We start from the raw sequence: 22,111 nt of genomic DNA on the forward strand, positions 1-22,111 counted from the left end.
GGTAGAAGAATTGTTCAAATAGATGTAGCTATCCCTTCGAATTGGGCCATAGGAGATGGAGGATACCATAGACCTATCAGATGGATCGAGGCTTTCTCAATATAGGTGTCCCACTAGAGGTCATAGGTCTCATGTGGCATAGAGGGGGGGGGTATGGTTTTCATAGTGTAGTCCAAGTGGCAGATTGGTTAGATCTCTTGAAGAGGATGTTGTTTTGGATGCATGCCTCCAGAGTATGCGGAGCAACGTTGTTATGCTTCCGGCTGGTAGATGGACCATTGTTCGGAGGATGTCCCCCTTTGTATTTGGAGGATGTCCCCCGGTATTTGGAGGTGTCCCGATAAAGCATCTTTATGGGACCCAGTTGAGTGGGAGTGTATTGTTACAGGCAATCATTCCAAGAGCCTTCTAGTCTTTGACTTTATAGTCAGCAATGCAGTGAATTTTTGTATTAGAGCCCAAGGATGGAGAGCCTCCAGATCTCATCATCGGGAGATCTTTCAAATCATTCTAGATGTACAGAGATCATTTTGGAGGAGGCTCTGGAAAACCCTCACAAACAAGAAGGATTTCTAGCCCCTGCATGTGTGAGTGTATGTATAAAATCATTTGAACAAACTTTGCAAACCATAAGAGGCTTGTGTTGGATCAATTAGAGAATGACAACGTGGCAACAATGAAAAAAACAAAAAATCAGATACATCTTCCCATAAGCTGGCTTGGAAAACTAGGTTTGACTCTTTTTAAGTCGTTTGAAAAAGAATAGAGCTATAGCACTAAGAAGACCAGGCTTTGTCTGCATTGCTCAAGGTATCAATGACATTCCAGCAGATAACATTTTTCTAAGAATGAACGTATGGTATCCCTTTCTTCACCATCATCCAAGCAACTAAATTGCCTTTAAAAGCTTAATTCAAATCTGAAAAATGACAACAAAACTATGAAAGAAAGGCCATAGATCCTAATAGCCTTTTTATTGAATCTATATTGAAGCCAAAACCGCATTGAATTTTTCATACTAGGACTTGTAACACTCATCTTCAAATTGGTCAGAATTCCCAATCTCTTGGAATTACAGTTTTACTTAAATCAATCGGCAAGAATGTCTATTGCATGGTCTCTATAGAGCAAAAGTACAAGGTGACGTACCCTTCAAAGTGGGAAAAACTTCTGCAGTTGGATGAAGATTTTACAATCTCCCTCATTATGGACATGGATTGGGATATTTCTCATGCACCTGATCAATTTCAGAGATAATAAGTGGAGATAAATCCAATCCTGAGGCATCAAGTATCTCTTGTAGCTGTGATGTCTTGGTTGCTCCAATAATGGCACTTTTGACAAGAGGATGTCTTAAGACAAAACCTGGAAGCAATGAAAGATACATCACTCACACATTCTGACATTTACACCTTATTTCAGTAAACCCTGCCTGTAGTATACCCAAACCTAAGCTTGACAAAATCATAATACTTTTTGCAGAAAGAATTATCAGAACAATTCATAGTAGATAATAACTCTTTTGTACACCCTCAAGTGGTTGATCACAAGCTTCTAAAGAAAGTGTAATAGCAGGAATAATTTAGAAGTGTATTCATTAAATTTTATATTTCTAAATATGTTTGTTCAACCCAAGCCCTTGTGTATGTCGTTGCAGTTCAAAATCATAAAAAATAGCTCACCAGCTGTCTAAGATCAGATAAGCAAACAGACTAATAATTGCCTCAGTTACCAATTTGACTGTGACTGGCAAGTATGCATAATCACACTAGTTGTCAAGTGGAAGTTGCACTAAAAAAAGTAAATGACAGGGCTTAAATCCAGCGTTTATTTAGGCACCTTCTCTTTCTGTGGATGGAGACTGGACAAGAGGGCAACTCCCCTGTAAGTTCTTAATTTATATGGAAGCACACTAAGTATCCCATGGTCATCTACACAAGCTCTAGAGGCAATGCCGACATGCCGACCATTATGAGTGAAACAGCTAAAAGATAAAAATGGTAGTCATCTAGAAGCCTTGGAATAGGGAATCTCCAGCATATGAAGCTCTGAAGGGACTTCGTTCTAACCCCATAAGATGGTAATTTACATAGTTTCCTCGCATTAGTCTTATTCTATGATGTAGATTGCAAGCAATCTTTGAATCAAGCTAGTGCAAGGAAGCCCTGTAAAGCACTAACGGAGGGCCGACCCAAGAATGACAGTGGAGGCCCAATCAAAGAATGATGGTTTCTGGAGTTGATTAACGGAGGTCCAACCCAAGAGCCACCATGGTTAGGTGGCCTGTTCTGGTTAGGCAGGCTCAAACTTACTGAGTCAGGACCTAAGGTGCAATCTAGAGGGTTGCCTGTACCACTAGTACACATCTCTGCCTATACGTCTCTCTGAGCACCAAAACATAGAGGTCACACCCAAACTCTGGTATAGGTTTTGGGGTGTGTGCCAATATCTTGGAATTGCCGGATAAATACCAACACAATCCATAAGGTTGCAAGACTCGATGTTATAAGTCCTCTTAAGTGCAACCTTGACAATATTGTGCACTACTTTGCACATTTAATGACACCTCCCAATGCACATGGAGTAATAACGTCAGGTCATGCCTTTATAGGAGGATGAAGTCTACCTAAACCTAACCCATTTTGATAGCTTTGCATCCCTAGGTCCCTGCATAAATTGTAAAGGATTTATTTTGACTACAATTTGATGCACTTGGCATTTTTCTCCAACAGAGTAATGAAGGTGTGATTCATAGGATGCTTTGGGCGAAACAACTCCAAGGGATGCCCAAAGAAGGTGAACAGATCCACCCTTGAAATAAGAAGTCAAATTGACCCTGGAATGGCCACTTACTATTTTTAGCCAGTGATAAATTTCTCATCAGAAAGTCTGTTTCAATAAAACAAAGGACTTAGTGGAAGTTCTTGAGAAGCACAACCGACCAACTATTCTAGCCATTGGCCATTAAATGAGCTAGCCGAGATTTTTGCACTAACAGGTCTTTCCTCTAGGACATATGAAGAGACATTTAGGCTACTCATGACTTGGGTGATGCATCAGATCTCAATTGTACCATTAATTTACTCTATTACTATTTTTAGTAAATAGAGTAATGTCAAGTCGGGGCATTTTAAAGATGAGGCTACCACTCGAGACATTTAGGCTTTTCATGACTTGGGTGATGCATTAGACCTCAATTGTACCATTAATTTACTCTATTATTATTTTTAGTAAATAGAGTAATGACCACAAGGCCCATGGGGCATGGAAAGAACCTTATGAATGAGGTCCTTGGGTGAACTGCAAGACTTACCCCACATTCACATACATGTGGGACAAGTGTATGGGGCCCTAGCTCCACCTCCTCTCCTATAAAAGAACCCCCCCTACAGCTCACTTCTCATCTTAGCTCCTACGTTGGAATTTGGCCTTCTCCCTGCTGCAGCGTTGCTGCCCCCTCTACTCCCACACAGCCACCTATGGTCACCTTTGTCAACTACCTCTCTCTTTATCTGCCATGTGACAAGCTAAGATTCCAACGTGGGGATACGTTTGTCTGTCTTCTAGGTTTTGCCTGAAGCTTTTTCTGAAGAGTTGTTGATTTTTGTAATTCAGCAAGGCATCAAGAGGTCTTCACCTACTCCAATTTGGTGGCACATTAATGGAGGAGTGCCAAAAACCAAGAATATGAAAGACTGACATAAGAGTTTCTTCATCTTTATTTTTAATTAAGTACAAGTTGTTTTGTGGTCATTTGTTTCAAATTCAAATAGAAGGTGGCCGTTCTCTTTTGACCCCAATTTAAAGTGCACTTGTTTGGATCATCATCTTTACAAATGTTGGTGCAGCACAATTAGCAGCAAGATGCATGCTAATTAACCTGTTGATCGTGCTCATGACATGAGTGCTTGGGATTCTACTTAAGAATGATGTTCACACATCATTAGAATGCAACTCTTCTATATTGCCACAATATCCAGCTCACAAATTATGCCACTCCCCGTGAGCTGCTGCCCCCCCCCCCTCTCCCTCTCTCAGCCAGCGCCCTCTCCCTCTCTCTCCCTCCCCCTCACCCTCGCTGCCCGCCCTCTCCCTTCCCTTGCTTCTCCTCCTCTCCGTCCCCTTCGCCAGCCCCCTCTCCCTCCTCCCTCCCTTCCTCCTCCCCGCTCTCCCTCTCCCCCCCTGCCAGCCCATCCGCCCCCTCCCTCTCCCTCCTCGCCCTCCCTCTCCCCACCCGCTGCCCTCCCTCCCCCACCCCCTCTCCCCCACCCGCTGCCCCCTCCCTCCACTGCCCCCTTTCTCCCCCATCCTCCCTCTCCCGCTGCCCCCCCGCCCCCTTCTCCTCCCCCGCCCCCCCCCTTTCCCCCCTGCCCCCTCTTTCCCCCTTCTCCTCCCTCCCCTCCCGCGCCCCGTCCCTCCCCCGCCCCTTCCCCCGCCCTTCCTCTAACCCCCCCGCCCCCTCCCTTCCTCTCCCCCGCCCACCTTCTCCCTCCCCGCCTTCAGCCCCCTTCCTCCCTCCTAACCCGCCCCCTCCCTCCCTCCTAACCCCCCCTCTTTTCCTCTCTGTCACCTACCCTCTCCTTCCCTGTCAGCCCTCTCCCTTCTATCCTATCTCAACTCCCCTCCGCTTCTCCTCTCCGTCCCTTCCCCTCTCTCCTACCCTCTCCTTTTCTCCTCCTTCCTACGCCCGTTTCAGGGCGTCCTGGGCAATAGTTTCTCAGACGGAGCTTTAACAGTGTTGGAATCGGCCTTTTCACTTCGATTGGCGCATGGATCCCCATTCAGCCAATCTTCGTCCACTTCCACCGGCCGCGAGAACCGTCATTTTTTCAGAAGACGAGTTGCAGCAACTCAAGAAAGATGTGGAATTAGAGGGAGCTCCATATCACTTTTCGCCCGCATCTTTGAGTCACATCCTTCCAGATCACATGCTAGAGACTGGATGTTGGCAGCGTTACTAGGAGATCTCGCCCCACACCTCAAGGATATTCGACTTCTGGGACGTGGATTCTTCCAAGTGATTTTCGACTCCCATGAGTCTACAACCCTTGTTCTCAAAGCTAATCCCTTGGCTTTGGGTTCGAGGAGGATTTTTCTTTTGCCCTACACCTTGGGCATCAATCCGATCGAGGAGGACAGTCAGGTCACATCACTGTTCATCAAGTTTCCTAGCCTTCCTCGGATTTACCATCGACTTCTTGCTACTATCGGAGCCACTTTCAGAGTGGTCACTGAGATCCCCTCCCTTCCTGGTATGCCTTCTTCCTCGGCAGAGGCAGTCAAAGCGGACGGGGTGCCTCGAGTTGGGGTCATTGTCTCTGACCCTAACATCTCAGATGACCACATCATGATTCAGCGTCAATATGGCTCTCTATTTCGTTAGAAAATCGAGATTGCAAGTAGAAAGGATCAGTGTAGGATTTGCAGGACCCTTGGGCAGTTTACTAGAGATTGCCCAAGGAAGAAAAAAAGGCCCAAGTCTTTTGGTGCGGCTCCTTCACGTACTACCTCGTCTGCACCTCCCCTGCGGCTTGTACCACGCACTCCAGGACTACCAGGAGCAGCAGGGTGCCCTGCTTCGCGCACCCCAGGATCACCAGGGGCAGTAGGGCGCCCAAATCCTACAGCACTCCCAGTACCACGTTGGAGAGCGGTCAGAGTGGCTCCTTTACCTCAAGAGAAGACCCTTGATCCGGTTCATATAGATGCCATCCAAACTCCAGAGGTGGATGCTGTTGCAGCCCCAGATACTACAGTTCCACATCAGGAGGGGACTTCAGATGCACCAGCCCCAGTCATTTTCGTTTCTGATCATGAGGGGGCTACCGATACTTCTCCCCCTCAAACTGTTCATGCCACAGCTAAGGGAGTGTTTGCACAGATGAGGACTACAGATCCTTCTTCAGCCAGCCACAGGCCTCCTCAGCTCCCAACTCCAGATCTGCTGATAGAGGCCTGGCAGGTCCTTCTCCTCCTTCCTCCACAAGTGCAGGTCTTCTTCGCACTCCTTGGCCAGACTTGCTTCTCAAGAACTCTTTTTCGACACTGGCTGATTTGGCGACTTTCATGGATGATGAGGAGTTTGTGCCCTCCACCTTAGGGGTCCTGGTCATTGGGATTCCTTTTGACAGGGCCTCCCCCTCAATAGGTGTAGGGATCCTTTCACCTGTTGAGTTTCCTGCCCTCAGCAGGAGTGTTTCGGCCAAGGGGAAGCTAGTCTCCTCTACTAGGTCGGGTAAGCCTTTCCACCCAGCATCCTCCTATCGATGAGGATAGTTAGCTGGAACATACAGGGCCTAAACGGAGTTCTACACTGTCGCCGTAGGCAGCTAATCCGGAATCAGCTTCATCCAGGTGTCATTGGAGGTGCTATTGATATCCTTTTTATCCAGGAACACAAGTTGGATGCCAGTGATTGCTCTAAGTCTGGCAAACTGCTTTCTGGTCATACTTTTTGGTCGCCTGCCTTGGGCACCAGGGAAGGCACTTCTATTTCAGTTTCGCAGTCGGTTCTCCCCTTGGTTGTTGGACATGGAGTCATTATTCCCTCTAGAGCTCAGTGGATCATTTTCTTGATTAGAGGGTGTAAGGTTGGTTTCCTTAACCTGTATGCCTCCAACATTAGAGGAGAACGTGTCTTTATGTGGAAGGATTTGCCCTCCTAGGCCCCCATTGTGGATTCATGGGTGATTGGAGGTGACTTTAACATGGTTGAGTTACCGTCAGACAAAAAAGGGGGGTAGAGAAGGAGGACTTCACTCTTTGGAGAGAGCAGCTTGGGATGCCTTCCTTTTTCACTACTGTGGCAGAGATACTTGGTTGGACAATGCCTTTCTTATTCAGCCACAGTCCCTCCTGTTCTCTTGGTCGAACAGGAGGCAGCAGATGCCTATTCATGCACGTATTGACAGATTCTATGTAGATGATTGGGCACTTGACAGAGGTGGATCGGTATGCATTGCTGCTAGGATTTTCACTTCAGACCACTTTCCTGTTGTGCTGGCTATCTCAGAGCCTCACTTGAGAGGCCGATCTGCTAGCATCAGGATTCCAGATGCCTTGTACACAGAGGAGGACCTTACAGAGGCAGCCCTGCAGATATGGGTTTGTCATGTCCAGGGTGGTCCAGCCATTGCCATCATAGGTAGCTGCCGCCCTTTCTGGTATTAGCGATTTCTACCTCTCAGTTGCTCGTACCAAGAGACGAGATATTCTCAGACGCAAGATTAGTGTTCGCCAACAGTTGGCAGCTTTGTAGAGGGAAGAACAGAAACGGCCTTCAGATGCTTGGATTCAAGAGCGCCTTGCTGCAACAAGGGCTCATCAGCAGGTATTGCTTGATTAGAGAGCAGAGTATGCCTTTCATGCACAGGAGTCCTTCTGGATTCAGATGGGTGGTAGAGTCAATAAACACTTTTTCTCTACTCTTGGCCCTAGACATAGTAGAGAGAGTGTATCCCAACTTATTGACTCACATGGGGTTTTACAGACAGCAGATCCTGATGATGTCTTGCACATAGCTTCAGATTTTTAATCCTGAGACACGGGATAGAGAGGATGCTAGACAGGTTATTTGGCAGAGCATCCCTTTGTTGGTGAAACCGGATATGCATGTTTTGCTTGATGCACCTTTCACCAACACAGAGTTCAGGACTGGACTTTCAGCCCTTCACAAGGGCAAGTGCCCAGGTTTGGATGGCCTTACCCCCTCTTTTTTCATTGCATTCTGGGATATGATTGGAGACTACATTACTTCAGCCTTGCAGGGTATTTGGGACTCTAGTGAGATGCCCGGGTCGCTTACAGAAGATCTCATCCACCTTATCCCGAAAGGAGGTTGCAGAAATCTAGTGTCCCAGTGGAGGCCCATCACACTTCTACGGACTTGTTACAAAATTCTGGCCAAGGCAATCAGCGTCCGATTGCAGCCCCTTCTCCCAGATCCTATTCATGACACTCAGACGGGATTTGTGCATGGCAGAAGCATTTTTTATAACATTTTCTCTTTCTGGGAAGCCTCAGAGTGGGCCATGCAGAGCGGCCAGAATCTAGCCATTCTACTTTTGGATTTTGAGAAAGCTTATGACAGAGTAGATTGGTGTTTTTTGGAGGGCACCTTTCCATGTTTTGGCTTTACTGATGCTTGGATCAGAGGTGTTTCCTCCTTGTACAGATCAGCAGCCCACAGCCACGTACTTATTGGTGGGGTAAGGTGTGAGAGATTTTAGATTTCCAGATTAGTCCGTCAGGGATGCCCCCTTGCTCCTTTCCTTTTTTTGTTCATGGCCGAAGCTATAGGTATCTATGTTAGATCTCAAGCTGACATCATTGGGCTGAGACTTCCCATTAGAAGGAAAGGAGAATTACTGGACAGTGAGTTGATAGATGACACAGCAGTTTACTTGGATGCCACTCCACAGACGCTCACTTCTTTCAGGATGGCATCGGATTTATTTTGCTTGGCGGCAGGGGCGCAGATAAAGTGGCATAAATCCAATGGCTTTTGAATCAGTGATGAGGACACTCCAGTTTGGGGGCTTGACATAGGATTCACTTGGGTTCAGAGGGGTGTGCTTGTCAGATAATTGGGCTGCCAGGTCGGCTTGGATATTTCTTCCACGCAGCAGTTTGCTCCTGTGTTGGAGAGCATCATGAGGAAGCTCCTTTTTTGGAGCTCAGCCAAGCTGGATCTTGCCTCTAGAGTTGTGGTGTGGTCAACTAGGTCCTCTTGGCCACGGCCTGGTTTGTTTGTTCTTGCTAGTGCTATTCTAGGGACTGCATCACTCAGCTCAGGAGACCGATCAGAAATTTTCTTTGGAGTGGGCTTGATGGCACAAGAGATACCTTAGCCAGGGTGGGTTGGGAGACCCTCATCCTCCCTACACAGGAAGGGAGTCTCAATATTATTGATCCAGATTTACAGTGCAGAGCTTTACTATGCAAGATGGTGGTGCGGGAACTTATGCCAGGGCAGGAACCGTGGAAGGCCTTTCTTATTAGCAACATACAGAGGTGCACACCTTATTCAGGAGGAGAGGATGAGCAGTATTAGGTGGATCTTCACCACACCACACCTCAGATCACCTTCATCCCCTCTCATGGTTGCCATTCTGAAAGCATGGGCCAGTTTCAGGAGCACTCTTCGGAGGATTCCTCCTTCCTCTCGTGAAGAGATTGATAGGCAACCCATCATGTGGAATGACAGTATTTTAGATGATCATGGCAGACCACTTGGTGCCTCATTCTACATGCAGTGGTCCAGGTGGGAGAGGGGACCTGCATCATCTTTGGGGTCTTGGAAAGCTTTCCGTAGGCTTCCAGAGGAGACCAAATCTTAGTTGACAGGACATCTCAGAGGGAGTGCAGGGAGGATCTTGCAGATTGAGGCAGCCCTTCCAGAGAAGTGGGTAGACACAGATGATATGCCACTCACTTGCTCCACTTGGGCAGGTACTTTTACAAGAGGCGGTGTTCCGCTTCAGGTTTTGGCCTTTCGAGATGCACAGGAGGATGCTTTAGTTTTTACTGTGCAAGATGGTGGCAGATTGCTCAGACCCACAGAGGACATCTTACTTGAGTCTGCTTTTTAGCCTATCAGGGTTGTAGGTCTTTTGGTGCAGGGATCAGATTCAGAGTGGTTCCTCGACCCAGACCCCCGGCTACTCTCCACCGGGTCTTGGAGGCTTTGGCTCCATGGGGGAGTTTCTCATTAGGTATTTGTAGTGGGACCCTGGAGAGTGGGAGTGGATTGACGCAGGGCACTGAGAGAAGAGCATCCCCTTCTTTCATTACAGGGTGAGTAATGCCAGGAGATTTCAGCTCAGTAGTAGAGGTTGGAGACGTTCTAGAGTTCCTCATTGGGAGGTGCTTCTAGAGGAGACTCTAGAAATCCCACAGGAATAGAAAGATCACTCTCTTCTTTACGCAATATGACCTGGTGTGTCACAATAGAAGCACTTCTTCGTCTACTTCCTCTTGGAAGTGTCCTCGTCATCATAGTCATCCTTCTTGGACTTGCCACCGTTAGGCTTTCCCTTTCCTTTGCGAGTGTAATCCGAGCCTAATCCTTTGCCAGCAACGCCTTGTCATCTTTCTCATTGTTATAGAGCTTCTCCCTAGCTTCTTCCTATAGCAGTAATGGATCCCAACTCCTCAAAAGTCAGAGGTTTGGTCCTCTATTTTGATGCCATAGTTGTAACAAAATTTTTAAAACTCCAAGGTAGCCTCTTTAGTACCATCAAGGCCAAATGGCATGAGTCCACCTTCTGACCAACCAATGCTAGTTGATCCCTCACCACCTTGACCTTTGTCAAGTGGTCATGTACCGAATCTCCCTCATCCATATCCAGGTTATAGAGCTGATGTTGAAGAAGCAAGATCTGAGATGTGTTGTCTGTCTTGTACCGATCCTTCAGAATGGTCCACGCCTCTATTGACGTGTCGGCCATCTAGATGTGAGGAAGCACAGAGTCTGTCGTAGTCTCTACGATGAATGCTGCCATCGTTGCCTCTCTGCTTCGGAGACTATTCAGCATTGGTTATGGGATTGCAGACAGGCGAGGATGATTTGGATGGGGGTAGCCAGGATTTTCAGTCACTTTGCCCACTCCCCATTCTTTATGACATGGGGCTCAGTGGCTTGGCTTTCTCTTACAGGGCCTCGGGTATTCTATGAGAGACTTGACTCCTCTCGGGCCATTTTGGTTTGACGTCATCAGATAAAGTCCTGTTCGTTGGATGTGGTACCATACCTTCCTTTTATAGATGTACATGCCTTTGTGGATACTTCTTGGGAGATTTTAGCGAGCATAGCATCTTGGCATATCTAGAGAGCCAGATGCACAGAGGCTATGGAGGGTACTCAGGTTCATCCCTCGCACACTTTGGGTAGTACAGACTCTGGACAGACACCGTACATACTTTGATGGCAATCTGGATGAGTATACAGGGAGACTCCCGTGCAGCCTCAGCTAGGAGGGCTTCTTTCTTCAGGGAATGGAAGGATTCTCCTTTCTTCTCTGAGACTCCTACAGGGTTGAGGTGGCACTTTCAGCCTCAGCCTTGGTTGTTTTCCACCTCACTTTGAGGGGGTTTTATTTATCCTCACGATTACATGATGTTGTATTTCCGCTCAGAGCTTGCTCTAGCGAGTTTCTTTCTTACTTAATAGAAGTCTCTTTTCTGCCCCCCCAAAAAAAAAAAAAGAAAAAAAAAGAAAAAGCCAGACTTCTGACTTTGCATATTATATTTACTACACCAAAACCAATTTGTTTCTGTCTCTTGGTTTGGGTATGGGAGCAATCTTACTATCATTCTATTTCAGGAACCCACCTACAACACCATGATTTATGCAAGTCCACGGAGAAATTACAACCTGAATCATGTGTTGATACCAAAATTTTGCTTCTCATATTGAAGGCTACAAAAAGTATAGCCAGCACACCTTTTTTTTCTTTCTCCATTGAGTTTGGATTTTCATGTGGTTTTTGCTCTAGGGAAAGGAAATCCCCAAGCCTAGCCAAATTACCATAGAAAGCTTGAATGTAATTATTAGGACAATACATTGAAGTTCTTCAGAGCTGGCTTATTAATTCTTTTGGTGAATAGATAGAACATACACTTTTGAAGGACCACTCATGTGTTAAATAAAATGTTTGCTCAAAGACATCTTTATGGCACCATTTCACTTTGACTGAGCAAAGAACCAACACAAGGTTCCAGAGGTACATTATATTTTACTCTCACATCCCCATGATGATCAGCTTGATATTCATGATGAAGGAAATGGCCACCTCAGCTGGGCCCAATAATCCCCCCTCCCGCCGCCTCATTCAAGGGGAAATCTACTAGGGTCCACATCAAAGTTTTGAAGGAAGCTATAGGATGGCTGGTCTTATCTTCTCACACTCACACACTCATGGATGATGTCACACAAGAAGGAATCAAATCTAGTCTAGACCCTTTTCTAGAATCAAAGGGTCAATTGACCTCACACACACTCAAAACACACAATCTTTTAAAATCGCATGCATCTGAGCCAGTTCCCACAATTTAGCTATGAAATAAACCAACATTTGTATGGTGGGACATGCACATTTTTCTTTTCTTTTTTTTTTTTCAAAAAAGAGACTCCTCCTATTAAGTAAAAGAAAAAACCCGCGAGAGCAAGCTCAAAGCAGAATACATCATGAAAACCCCCTCAAAATGAGGTGGAAAATTGTTGGAATATGAAGCCAAAGTGAGTCTAAAATGAGTATTCTAGGTGGTCTAGGTGTGGTTTTATAGTCTAGTGAGTCCTAGACATGCCACGTGTCATATTGGGAGATATCCCATAGACATTGTGACTTTCTAGAGTCTAGTGGCACACTATATAGTGTTGTACTTGTCTATTATCTATCATATCAGTCAACATCAAGCTCTTTGGTATCATGTGAGTACTTGTCCATAGCTTTCATTTTCTTTCCATTTCATTTCCATTATGCTTGTTATCTTTCCTTTCCATCCCAATGTTAGCTTGCTTCTCTCCCTACCACTATGATCTTTCATGTGGTATCAGAGCCATGTTCCTAGCCCTACACTCTCTTTCCCTTTCTCTTCCAAGAGGTTGAGATGAGAGAGGCCAATGAAGCTACGCTACCTCCTCCTCCTTGGAAGGCTGCCCTCTTCTCTCCTTCCTTGAGCTCTCTTCTCCACGCCATGATCTACCACCTCTTCTCCTTCCTTCAGCTACATCTTTCTGTGACCTGCGGACGATGTGACGCTTCTATCCGGATCTAGAAGCAAAATCACGGCTTTGTGTCTTCAGCAAAGTTGTAGATGACATTGAGTATTACAAATTTCTTTTTACATAATTGCAATCCGAGTTTTCTGTGAAAAGTTACAGCCCTTGCAAGAAGTGACGAAATTTGTTTCTACGCGCGAATTTTGTTCTGGAGCTCAATGATTTGACAGCCCAAGAATGATGCAGCCAGCTCAACGTGGAGCTGTCCATCCTCTTCATCATTGACCTCTGCTCCAGCTTGCCATTTGCTCCTACCCGACATTCTCTTGGAGCTGCTGCCCGCAAGTTGGTGCCCGTATTCTGCCCGTCATTCTCTTGGAGCTCCTGTCCACGCTGTCTCTATCTTCTCTGCCCATCACTTGATGTAAGCTCTTGACATTACATTGCGATGACTCCTTCACGTGACTACTCCAAACTTTGAAGACTTCCCGAGCTAGATGTGAGTTCTCCGATACTCCTCTGACACACTCCACTACACTGATCTCTCTGATTAGTGCATTACATCGAGCTATGTGGAATAAGATAGCTTTCCAAGGTTGTAACTACATTATAGCTGAGCTAACCAAATTGAATTATGGTGGATCGATGAGAGATTTGTAACTTTTGATACCCTTTGAGGCTCTATGTTAGTGTTGTCACCAAGATGTGTGGTAGCCCAAGTAGGTTGGATTTCCTTTGTTTTGGGTGGTTGCTTGCCTATTTCATTAATTTGGTCTTGTTTTCTAAATTGTTAAAAAAAATTCTTGTCTTGGCTACCCTTGATAGAAGTTAAACCAGGGTAGGTAGCCTGCACAATTAAATCTCCATTGGTGTGTTAGTTATTGGGAGAGTGAGTGGGGGAGGGAGAAAAACAACCCAAAGAAGAGAATCAAGTACTCACAGGCAAGGTCCAGCTTGCCTGAGCTCCAAAAAAGGAGCTTCCTCCTGATGCTCTCCAACACGGGAGCAAACTGCTGCATGGAGGAAATATCCAAGCCAACCTGGCAGCCCAAATATCTGACTGGCACACCCCTCTGAACCCAAGTGAAACCTATGTCAAGCCCCCAATCTGGAGTGTCCTCGTCACTGATCCAAAAGCCATTGGATTTATGCCAATTTATCTGCGCTCCCGCCGCCAAGAAAAATAAATCCAATGCTGTCCTGAAAGAAATGAGCGTCTGTGGTGTGGCATCCAAGTAAACTGCCGTGTCATCTGCCAACTCACTGTCAAGTAGCTCCTCTTTCCGTCTTATGGGAAGTCTCCGCCCAAAGATGTCAGCTTGAGATCTAATATAGATACTCATAGCTTCAGCCACGAACAAAAAAAGAAAAGGAGTGAGGGGGCATCCCTGACGAACTGATCTGGAAATTTGAAATCTCTCACCCCTTACCCCACCAATAAATACATGGCTGTGAGCTGATCTGTACAAAGAGGAAACACCTCTGATCCAAGCATCTGTAAAGCCAAAACGTAGAAGGGTGCCCTCCCAAAAACCCCAATCTACTATATCATAACCTTTCTCAAAATCCAAGAGTAGAATGGCTAGATTCTGGCCGCTCTGCATGGCCCACTCTGAAGCTTCCCAAAAGGAGAAAATGCTATAAAAATGTTTTTGCCATGTACAAATCTCGTCTGAGTGTCATGAATAAGATCTGGGAGAAGGGGCTGCAATCGGAGGCTGATTGCCTTGGCCAGAATCTTGTAACATGCCCCCAAAAGTGTGATAGGCCTCCACTAGGACACTAAATTTCTGCAACCTCCTTTCGGGATAAGGTGGATGAGACCCTCTGTAAGCAACCCGGGCATCTCGCCAGAATCCCAAATGCCCTGCAGGGCTGATGTAATGTAGTCTCCAATCATATCCCAAAATGCAATGAAGAAAGAAGGGGTGAGGCCATCCGAACCTGCGCACTTGCCCTTGTGCAGTGTTGAAAGTCCACACCTGAACTCTGTGTTGGTGAAAGGTGCATCAAGCAAAACATGCATATCCGGTTTCACCAACATAGGGATGCTCTCCAAATAACCTGTCTAGCATCCTCTCTATCTTGTGTGTCAGGATTTGCAGTAAGAAGGGCGGCCTAAAAATTTGAAGCTATGCACATGACGTCATCTGGATCTGTCTGTAAAACCCCATGTGAGTCAATAAGCTGGGATACACTTTCTCTACTATGTCTAGGGCCAAGAGTAGGGGCCAAGAGTAGAGAAAAAGTGTTTATTGACTCTGCCATTCATCTGAATCCTTAAGGACTCCCGTGCATGCAAGGCATACTCTGCTCTCTGATCAAGCCTCTGATCAAGCAATGTCTGCTGATGAGCCCTTGCTGCAGCAAGGCGCTCCTGAATCCAAGCATTTGAAGACCGTTTCTGCTCTTCCCTCTGCTAAGCTACCAACTACTGGCGAATACCAATCTCAAGTCTGAGAATATCTCGTCTCCTAGTACTAGCAACTGAGTGGTAAAAGTCGCTAATACCAGAAAGGGTAGCAGCTACATGTGATGGAGATGGCTGCCCACCCTGGACATGAGAAACCCATATCTGCAAGGCTGCCTCAGTAAGGTCCTCCTCTGTATACAAGGCATCTGGAATCCTGATGCTGCCAGACCGGCCTCTCATGTGAGGCTCTGAGATAGCCAGCACAACAAGAAAGTGGTCTGCAGTGGAAACCCCAGCAACAATGCATACCGATCCACCTCTGTCTAGTGCCCAATCATCTACATATAATCTGTCAATGTGTGCATGAATAGGCATCTGCTGCCTCCTGTTCGACCAAGAGAATGGGAGGGACTGTGGCTGAATAAGAAAGGCATCGTCCAACCAAGTTCTCTGCAACAGTAGTGAAAAGGAAGGCATCCCAAGCTGCTCTCTCCAAAGAGTGAAGTCCTCCTTCTCTACCCACTTTTTTGTCTGACAAGAGCTCAACCATGTTAAAGTCACCTCCAATCACCCATGAATCCGCAATGGGGGCCTAGGAGAGCAAATCCTTCCACATAATGACATGTTCCCTTCTAATGTTGGAGGCATACAGGTTAAGGAAACCAACCTCACCCCCTCCAATCAAGAGGATCATCCACTAAGCCCTAGAGGAGATCATGACTTCGTGTCCAACAACTAAGGGGAGAACCGACTGTGAAACTGAAATAGAAGTGCCTCCCCTATTGCCCAAGGCAGGCGACCAAAACGTATGGCCAGAAAGCAACTTGCCTGACTTGGCATAATCCCTAGAATCCAGTTTGTGCTCCTGAATAAATAAGACATCGATGGAATCCCCAGTAACACCTAGATGAAGCTGATCCCAGATCAGTTGTCTGCGGTGGCGATGTGGGATGCTACCTAGGCCCTGTATGTTCCAGCTAATAATCCTCATCAACGGAAGGATGTAGAATGAAACACCTTACCCGACCTAGTGGCGGAAATAAACCCCTCAACAGGGGAAGGCCTCCTGCTCAAGGAGCGAGGAATGGAACCAAGTGGCAGAAAATCAATAGGGGAAAGAACCTTGCCACTTGACGAAGAAGCTCACCAAAAGTAGAGGGCACAAACTCTTCCTCTGGGAAATCTGAAGCATCTGCCAAAGCTGAAAATGAGTTCCTCTGAATCAGGTCAAACACCGGAGTACGAAGGATCCCTTCTGAGGGAAGAGGATCAATAGTGTAAACCATCTCCTTCCCCCTATCCAAGGGAGGAAGTGAGGACTGCTCAAGATGACCCTGTGTCTGCATGGCTGCGGAGACCTCTCCTGCCTCAGGGAGAGTATCTGGCACCGAACCAGATAAAGGTGGACCCGCTGGGTCTAGGGGAGAAGCTGCAACCGAGGAGGAGGTCGAAGCTGAAGCGTCTCGGGCTGTGTGAGATGAGACTGGAGGGACAGCCTGAGCTAAAGTAGAGTCAACTAATGCATCCTCGTGAACTGAAGGTGGAATCTGCACATGAACCAGAACCCAATGGTATGCAGCAGGTGCCCCTGAAGGTTGTGAGGCACCAGAGGCAAAAGGCAGCAGTACCAAAGGAGCGCTCAGTCGAAGAGAAGCACTCTGGCGAGTAGGAGCTGTACCACCACCCTGAGGAGGACCACCCTATCGAGGCGAGGAGCAAGTACTAGACCTATACCACCCCCCTGTCGAGGCCGAGGAGCAGGTGTTGGACCTATACCGCCCCCCTGTTGAGGCCGTGGGACGGTAGCTGTACCACAGGGCTTCTTGGGACTTTTCTTCTTCCTGGGGCAATCCCTGGCAAAGTGTCCAATGGTCCTGCATATCCTGCACTGGTCCTGCCTGCCTACAATCTCTACTCTCTGGCGAAAAAAAGAACCATCCGGGCGCTGAAGCATAACATGGTCCATCGTGAGGTTAGGATCCTTACGGAGGACCCTAACTCTAGGTACCCCATCAGCCTTGGTTGCCTCTGCTGCAGTCAACGACAACCTAGGGAGGGGTGGGATCTCAGCAACCACGCTGAAATGCTCCCCAATAACAGAAAGAAGTCGATGGTAAACCTAGGGAAGCCCGGGAAATCTGATGAAGAGCGAAAAATTTCCTTGTCTGCCTCCACTAAGTCGAAACCAATATTGAAGGCGTCAAAGAAAATATTCATGTGTCCCAGGTGTAAAAACTCAGCTTTGAGCACGGTGCTCGCAACCTATGGAGTATCAAAGACAACCTCGAAAAAACCTCGTCCCAGAAGACGAACATCTAAAAGTCGTGGAGTGAGGTCTATGGGAAGAGCTGCAAGCATCCAGTCTCTAGCTTGGGATCTGGAAGGGTGAGACCCAAAGATGCTTGCGATAAACGTGGTACATCATTCAATCTCTACGTCCTTCTTGAGCTACTGCAAATCATCTTCTGAAAATGTAATAGTTTTCGCTGCCGGGGGAGGTGGAATAGGATTGACTGATGGAATATCCATTGCCAATCGAGGTGAGGAGGCCGATTCAAACACTTTTGAGGTTCCGTCCGCTCTAAAAAGCGCTACGGGAGAAGGAAAGAGGGGGGAGACAGGAAGCTAGGAAGGGGATGGGAAGAGGAAAGGGGTAGAGTAGAGGGCTAAGCCGGGGGGATAGGGAGCGGGGGAGAGGAGAGCGGGGTAGAGGAGAGGGCTGAGGTGGAGGGTAGGGAGCGGGGGAGAGGAGAGGGGGGTAGATGAGAGGGCTGAGGCGGAGGGTAGGGAGTGGGGGATAGGAGAGGGATGAGGCGGGGGGTAGGGAGCGGGGTAGAAGAGAGGGGGGTAGAGAAGAGCAAGGTAGAGGAGAGAGAGGAAGACACGGGGGGGGGGGGGGAGGGGGTGGGTAGGGAGCGGGGAAGAGAGGGCGCTGAGGCGTAGGGAAGGGAGCGGGGTAGAGGGCGGGGTAGAAGCGGAGGGAAGGGAGCGGGGTAGAGGGTGAGGTAGGGAGTGGGGTAGAAGGCGGGGGTAGGAAGTGGGGTAGAGGGTGAGGTAGGGAGCGGGGGTAGAGGGCGGGGGTAGGAAGCGGCTGAGAGGCAGGGAAGGGGAGCGGGCTGAGAGGGAGAGGAGAGAAGGGGGAGCGGGCTGAGAGGGGAGGGGGCAGGCTGAGAGGGAGAGGAGGAGCAGGGAGGGAGGGGCTGAGGGAGGGGTAGGGGCTGAGGGCGAGGGAGAGGGAGGGAGGGAGGGGCTGAGGGAGAGGGGGCAGCAAGGGAGCGGGGAGGAGCAGCTGTTTGTCAAGTTCACATTTTTGGTAACACAGTGTGCATAATTGTCAAGACATTGTGAATTGGAATGCTTATATCATATATGTATGTATGGCATGGTCGTGAAACTTTGCAAAGATCTTTCAATTACTAATTTCCTTATAATCACCCCTTGTTGAAGTTGGAACGAGGCATTGTTGCAGCCCAACTTTATAACATTCAAATGGATAGCTCTAAACATATTAGTGCTATGCATCTGCTTTACAGTTTTCCTCTTCCCAAAGAAGCAATAAAGATGTGAGAATATTTTACATGGACATACTATTAAGGAAATGCCAGGACTTCACTTGTCAAAATTATATACTCTATGCCTTTCCAGTGAAACAAGGGCCTTAAGCAGGCAGGTGCTTTGGGTATTCGAGCAAGTTCAACTTTCTCTCTCTTCTTCTTCTTCTTCTCTCTCTCCCCGCTCAGTCCCCCCTCCCTCACCCGCTCAGCCCCCTCTCCCTCCCGCTCAGCCCCCTCTCCCCTCACCGCTCAGCCCCCTCTCCCCTCACCCGCTCAGCCCCCTCTCCCCTCACCCGCTCAGCCCCCCCTCTCCCTCACCCGCTCAGCCCCCTCTCCCTCACCCGCCCAGCCCCCTCTCCCCTCACCGCTCAGCCCCCCCCCCCCTCCCTCACCCGCTCAGCCCCCTCCCTCACCCGCTCAGCCCCCCCTCTCCCCTCACCGCTCAGCCCCCTCTCCCTGCTCAGTCCCCCCTCCCTCACCCGCTCAGCCTCCCCCTCCCTCACCCGCTCAGCCTCTCCGCCTCAGCCCGCCCCTCACCCGCTCAGCCCCTCCCCCTCCGCCTCAGCCTCTCTCTCTCTCTCCGCCCCTCTGTCTCAGCGGGAAGGGGGTTTAAGGAAAGTCTTAAACTCTTCTTCCACCCCCCCCGTGTGAATAGACCTACAGCAAGTGTCCTTAAAGTGCAGGAAACAGAAAACAGAGCAGAAAAAGGAGCAAAAAGAGGCAGTTTTGAGAGCAGAGAATTCAGCAGCTCCACCATGGCCCTCAGAGGCAGTTTTGAGCAGAGAATTCAGCACTTCCAGGAGTAAGGAGATGCCACAAACAAGGAGCTCCACCATGGCCCTCCAAGGAGCAAAAGTAGAGAAAGATAAAAGCATAGGCAGCAGTACAAGAGCCGAAGAGGCAAGTTCTTCTTTACCCTTAACATCTCCTTCCCCACCACCTCCAACGACCTCCCTTGCCTCCACCCCAACCCTTTCCTACCCACCTACTTTACTCAATCCTCCTGTGGCTCCGACCCCATCTCCTTTACTTCCATCTCCCCCATCACTTCCGGTTACCTCCCTTGCCTCAATCCCAACCCTTTCCTACCCACCTCCTCTACTCAATCCTCCCCCTCCCCCTCCTTCAGCTTCACCTCCTCCTCTTGCTCCTGTTCATTCCTCCCTAGCCCTTTCCCTTGCTTATTCCTCCCCTCTCCTAGTCCCTACCCATCCTCTTCCTTCCTCTTCCTCCCCTCCCCTAGTCCCTACCCATCCTCTTCCTTCCTCTTCCTCCCCTTCCCTATTCCCTACCCAGCCTCTTCCCTCCTCTTCTTCCCCTCCCCTAGTCCCTACCCAGCTTCTTCCCACCTCTCCCCACCGACCCTCCCTTTCAGCCCCTTCCTCCCCTAGTGTAGGCTCTTCTTCCGTCCCTGACTCCCTACTTCCTTCTACCAGATCTCTCTCTTCAGGACCTCCATTTTCTGCACCCCTCCTTTACTCACCTTCTTACCCTCTTACCCCCTCATCCTTGCACCCCCTCTCCCCTTCACCCTCCACAGCGGAAGCAGTCCTGGCAGATAATCTGCGCTTGAGAGATTTAGTTATGCAGTGCATGGAGACTTGCAGACTTCAGGGCGCTGCGATTCAGTCTCTCACAGCACAGATACACACACTGACTGATCAGCTATCGACAGTTGAGAGTCATAGATCTGATCAGGACTCCCATATTCGCCAGCTTCATACCAGAGATATTGATCGGGACATCCAGTTACGGACACATGCTGAGCGCATAGTGCAGCTGGAGGCACGCATTCAGGAGCATGTTGTGGCATGCGATGATCGCCTCCAGCAGCTGCATGTAGCTCCTCCAGCTAGTGCAGCAGTTGAGGAGAGGTTGGCCACACTGCAGACAGAGGTACAGAAGACCTCAGAGTGGGTGGACGTTGTGCGTAGAGCCCCACAGGCCCAGCAGACCACAGTCTCTGAGACTATTGCCGAGAGTCAGCGGCGAGCTCAGAAGGCCCTCAACATCCGCATCCGCGGAGTTGAGCGATCAGATACGAGATCAGCCATGGATCAGGCGACAGACTTCATATCTGGGACACTCGGAGTTCAGGATCATGGCATAGTAGCTGCATATCGAGTGGGCCGGGATCCAGCACAGCACCAGCCACTTATCATCAGATTCAGAGATGCTGAGGCCCGTCTCGCAGTATTACAAAGGAGATCCAGATTGAGGGACCATCCACAGATTCACATGGATGAGGACCTTACAGCTCTTCAGTGGGAGGAGCATAGACGTCTCATTGCACAGAGGGATGTTGCCCGTCGTGAGGGCAAGTGGGCCGTGATCAGAGAGGGCAGACTTTTGATAGGAGCTATGCGATCTAGACCGGCTGGAGCCCACAGTTGACGACACGAGGCCTATGGGACACGTAGCCTGCCAGATAGCTTGAGTTTCGCAGTTTGGAACTGTAATGGTTCCCTCACAGCTCAGCCTGGCAACTTACGAGAGGCCTTTTTTGATCAGGACATCGTCTTCTTTACAGAGACCCATGAGAGCCCAGAGAGAGGCTTGCCACAGGTGACAGGGTATGCCTGGGAGTCTGTCTTTCGACAGCAGACTAGACGATCAGGAGGAGTCAGAGGATCTGGCGGTGTGGCAGTTCTTTATAGAGAGCATCTCAGATCGATACTCACAGTCATGAGGAGAGACCATCGGGCCAGATATCTTTGGGTACGGATCAGGAGACCCCCCTTGAGAGACTTGTTTATTGCAGTATGCTACTTTCCCCCGAGACAGTCTCGTTATGCCTCAGATGGACCAGGACAGTCACCTTTTGAGGATTTGTCAGCCGATGTATTGGAGTACTCACGCCGCGGAGAGGTCATCCTTTTAGGAGACTTCAACGCGAGGACATCAGACAGACAGGCAGAGATTTTGGACTTTGCTGAGGATCCAGTCTTAGTTCCAGCTGCCCCAGATGAGAGTTTTCCACGCTTATCTTCAGATAGAGGGGTAGAGGCGACAGATCAGGGACATCGCCTATTGGAGCTTCTCTCATCGCACGGCATGGTCATTTATAATGGACTTCGACAGTGGCCGCATTCATCCACAGCCACATGTTTTCCCTTCGCGGGTGGTGGTACGAGCGTCATTGATTACGTCTTGGGTCCCCCGACTTTAATCCCTTTTGTACATAACCTCACAGTCGACCCTTTTATGCCTTCAGCCGATCATGCACGTCTGCACTTTTTTCTTACCCAGATTCCTCATGCCCCCCCTTCTAGACATCATGAGCGTCAGCCATACTATGAGGTTCATTTTGACCACCAGTTTGATGATATTTATAGCCAGCACCTGAGTGGTCTTCTCCGTCCGCACCTTCTTGATGCCCTACCCTCCACATAGGATCGGTGGGACCTTGTACATACCTCCATC

At 48.6% G+C, this 22,111-nt stretch overlaps 1 protein-coding gene across 3 annotated transcripts in view; it reads right to left on the minus strand.

The window, feature by feature from the left end:
* Positions 1-591: 591 nt before the first annotated feature.
* LOC147888267 (uncharacterized) overlaps positions 592-22,111 on the minus strand; it is a 112,355-nt gene continuing 90,835 nt past the window's right edge. Inside the window, exons 12-13 of one of the 3 annotated variants that reach the window (XR_015543108.1) lie at positions 1,150-1,365; positions 592-919 (exon numbers count right to left, since the gene is read on the minus strand). Coding sequence is in view for 2 of the 3 variants with exons in the window: in XM_087393499.1 (XP_087249625.1) it covers positions 1,205-1,365 (161 nt within the window). In the remaining variant the exon portion in view is untranslated. Of the gene's footprint in view, positions 920-974; positions 1,366-22,111 lie in introns of those variants that run through there. The other 2 variants (XM_087393500.1, XM_087393499.1) reach the window with 2 other exon arrangements.

Source organism: Dipteris shenzhenensis, chromosome 22, assembly GCF_047967505.1.
Source record: "Dipteris shenzhenensis isolate YYH24624 ecotype China chromosome 22, Dip_SZ_1.0, whole genome shotgun sequence".
Lineage (NCBI taxonomy): Eukaryota > Viridiplantae > Streptophyta > Polypodiopsida > Gleicheniales > Dipteridaceae > Dipteris > Dipteris shenzhenensis.